Source organism: Oryzias melastigma, linkage group LG13, assembly GCF_002922805.2.
Source record: "Oryzias melastigma strain HK-1 linkage group LG13, ASM292280v2, whole genome shotgun sequence".
NCBI classification, from domain to species: domain Eukaryota; kingdom Metazoa; phylum Chordata; class Actinopteri; order Beloniformes; family Adrianichthyidae; genus Oryzias; species Oryzias melastigma.
Window position 1 is genome coordinate 26204489 of NC_050524.1, and position 3942 is coordinate 26208430.

The following is a 3942-nucleotide window of genomic DNA, read 5'->3' on the forward strand; positions in this document are numbered from 1 at the left end:
ACTGATTCGCTGTGGCGACCCCTGAAGGGAAAAGCCCAAAGGAAAAGAAGATGATAGTTTATTTAACCTTTGATGAACCCTGCTGCTTCTCTCCTTTATTAGTTTCTGATATTAAAACGATGTTAAATCAAATGAGGTCGATATCTGAAACAAAGGAACTGTTTTTCACTAAAGACAACGTTTTGGTCTCACTGACTCAAATATAGCTATAAAGTAAATTTTTTGGTGCTGAACGCTCACAGCTTTGGTCTTCTTTACTACACTCTGACTCCATATAATATGAAGGAACGACTAATCAACTATTTTAATTGTTGCTTAGTTTTCAATTAGTCCACTTTCAGCTCTCAATCCAATTGAATTGTGTCAGCGCTTGTCAAAGACAGTATTACTGATTTTGGCAATGCTGCAGTATTGCGATGTCATCGGTATTGTGCGCCATGTATTGCATGGTATTGTGAGGTACCCAGTGATTCCCAGAATGCGTCACTAAAGAAGGATCTTCTTGTGATGGTTTTTCTGTTTAACTTTGCAGTAACGGTCAAGTGGTTTTTAAAAGCCCTAATCAGGTTTATCTGACTCCCAATCCTGCCGCTCCTCTGCTAAACACCTGCAGCATCAGGTACGTCTGGCAGCTTCACTCCTAACAACTCTGCAGCAAAGCTCTGGATAATTGTGTGATTTTATGTTGTTTTTTATCTGAAGGACCAAACGCCCGGGAGAACAGCTGTTCAAAAGTCAGCCTTACATCAAGAAGCCGCCCAACGCCTTCATGCTGTTCCTGAAGGAGCAGAGGGCAGCCGTGCCGCCGGAGCTGAAGAGCAACAGTTCAGCTGTTAATAAGCTGCTGGGAGAGAAAGTAGGTGCACCTGTGTGTTTGACTCTAGGGATGAGCCAATATCCTTTTTTTTTTGGCTGATACTGATAAACCATATTTTCCCTCCAACTGTGAGCGATAGCTGATATTTGTTAATACTGATATTTCAGTCTAGAATAGGACAAAGTTTAGAGATTTCCTTTTTTTTAATTTATTAGACATGTAATAGCTAGCAGTCCGCTAGCTTTGTTTTTAACATAGCTAGCGGTCCGAGCATGTCACATGACACAAAAAGACAGGTGGCTGTGGTCGAAAAACGACGAGTTGGAGTTATCCCAAATGTCAAAAGTGACGTGGAGGGAGCTGAACCATACATGAGTTAATGTTAGAATGTTGTTACTTGAACAGCCAAAGCGAGCTTGGACTCCTCCCCCAAGTGTGTTTCACACAGGACGTACACAGGGGAGGAGGAGCGAGCCTGTGCTCAACAGAGCGCGTCTATGGGTCAAATCACAATCAGCTTAAAGTGAACGAAAAAACAGATTGAAAACTTAAAAAATAGACATTGTAACTGAAAAGAAATTTGAAAATGTGAAAACAAGACATTGTAAATTAAAAAAAAAAAATTAAAAAAAGGAAATTTGAAAAAAAAATTGGGGGGGAAATTTGCCCCAAAAAACTTGAAATAAATCTTGAAAATGTTGGGGGAAAAAACGAAAATTAAAATTAGTTTTTTCAAAATTTGAAAAAAAAAATTATTGAGAACTTGACTTTAGCCCTCAGTTTTCAGTTTCATTTCTGATTTTCAAGTTTTTGCTGCTGAGCTGATCCTTACTTTACATGGGGGCGGAGCTTTCCCCTATGTAAAATTACTAGGGCTGGGTATCGGTTATAATTTCCAGAAACTATTCGATTCAATTCACAAGAGCCTGAATCTATTCGATTTCGATCCTTTCGATCCACTCAATTTAATTCAATTTTGAGTTTACATATTTAGACACATTTGTTCAGAAATACATTAATAATCTACTATATGATTTGAACATATTTATATTAATCTGATCCAGTTCACATCCTGTAAATGTATCAGTGAAATAATAAGATTGTTAATATCATACAGAGTTACATAAATTCTCTAAAGGAGAAGTTCTAACTAAAATGTTCAGATCATTAACATTGTAAACATTGTTCTGCTTCTCCTGGAGGACGTTTCAGTTTGGCCACTAGGGGGCGATTGTGCTATACAAGCACACCTGATTCAAGAAGAAGGATTCAAAAGGATTCAAAGGATTTATAATGTCAGACCAGTGGACAAATTAATGTCACTGGCAGAGATTGGAACTCAGGTCCTGGGGAAAAACATAAACAAACAAATGAACAAATAAATAAAGTAAACATATAGAACACAACAGTCACACAGAGTTCAGCAGCCTGACAGCTTCAGGGAAGAAGCTGTTTCGGAGCCTGGTGGTTCTGGATTTAATGCTCCTCAGCCTCCTGCCTGACAGGAGTGGTTGGAACAGACCATGTGACGGGTGGGTGGAGTCTTTGATTATGTTCAGACCCCTCCTCCTGCATCCTATGATGTAGAGGTCTGTGGTGGTTGGCAGCTCTCCCCCCACAGTCCTCTGGGCAGCTTTTACCACACACTGCAGAGCTTTCCTCTCAGCGATGGTGCAGCTGCCGTGCCACACGGTGATGCAGGTGCAGAGGGAGCTCTCCACAGCAGCAAGGTAGAAAGCTCAACAAGGCTGAGCCTCCAAGTCCAGCCCACCGCAGCTTCCTGAGGAAGTACAGGCGCTGGTGGGCTTTCTTGACCAGCTGGGAAGTGTTGGTGCTCCAGGAGAGGTCCTCGCTGATGTGCACACCCAGATACTTATAGCTGGAGACAAGCTCCACTGGGGCCCCATCGATGTGAAGGGGTGGGGTGGGGCGACTGCTTTTCCTGAAATCCACCACCATCTCCTTGGTCTTCTTCACATTGATGCAGAGGTTGTTCTCTCTGCACCATTGCACCAACATCTCCACCTCCTCTCGGTAGTCAGACTCATCGTTGCTGCTGAAGAGTCCTACTACCACTGTGTTGTCTGCAAACTTGACTATATGGCAACTGGAGGGTCTCACCGAGCAGTCATATGTCAGCAGAGTGAACAGGAGGGGGCTCAGCACACAGCCCTGGGGGGTGCCAGTGCTCAGGGTGAGGGTACGGGAGATGGTATTGTGGATCCTGACAGTCTGTTGTCTATGTGTCAGGAAATCCAGAACCCAGTTCCCTAGTGTGGGGCTCAGGCCAAGGGTGGAGAGTTTCTGCAGCAGGGTCTGTGGGATGATGGTGTTGAAGGCTGAGGAGAAATCCAGGAAGAGCAGGCGGTTGTAGGTGTTCCTGCCCTCAAGGTGCTGAAGGGTAATGTGGACCACAGATGAGATGGCATCATCAGTGGACCGGTTCTTCTTGTAAGCGAACTGCTGCGGGTCCACAGTGGCATCGATGTTGTTCCTGATATGGGCCATAACCAGCCTCTCGAAGCACTTCATGACTACCGGGGTCAGTGCTATGGGTCAGTAGTCATCAAGTCATAACCGTGGAACCCTTTGGCACAGGAACAATGACGGATGTTTTTAGGCAGGTTGGAACAGATGCCTCAGACATAGAGATGTTAAAAATGTCTTCTAGCACCTCCGACACCTCAGATGCACAGTCCTTCAGCACCTGCCCCGGGATGTTATCGGGGCCAGCAGCTTTGGAGGTTAATTCCTTTAAGGGTCCTGCTCACATCAGCTGCGGACACTTTGAGGGCCATATCACCTGGTGGAGTGGCGAGTTTGGTGAAGGGCGGTGGTACAGCAGGATCCTCAAAGCGTGCGTAGAACTTGTTGAGTTCATCTGCCAAAGAGGGGTCATCTGGACACTGTGCATTCCTGGCTTTGAAGTTTGTGATGCACTTAATGCCCCTCCATATGTTCCTTAGTGTGGGGCTCAGGCCAAGGTTGGAGAGTTTCTGCAGCAGGGTCTGTGGGATGATGGTGTTGAAGGCCAAGGAGAAATCCAGGAAGAGCATGTGGATGTAGGTGTTCCTGCCCTCCAGGTGCTGAAGGGCTGTGTGGACCACAGATGAGATGGCATCATC

The 3942-nt window shown here is 44.9% G+C and overlaps 1 protein-coding gene across 3 annotated transcripts in view; it reads left to right on the forward strand.

Moving 5' to 3' along the window:
• LOC112136373 (transcription factor SOX-30) overlaps positions 1 to 3942 on the forward strand; it is a 22377-nt gene that overhangs the window by 14170 nt on the left and 4265 nt on the right. For all 3 annotated transcript variants that reach the window (XM_036214707.1, XM_024258040.2, XM_024258042.2), the window contains exons 6-7: positions 533 to 619; positions 703 to 856. In XM_036214707.1, coding sequence (XP_036070600.1) covers positions 533 to 619; positions 703 to 856 — 241 coding nt within the window. The remainder of the gene's footprint in view (positions 1 to 532; positions 620 to 702; positions 857 to 3942) is intronic.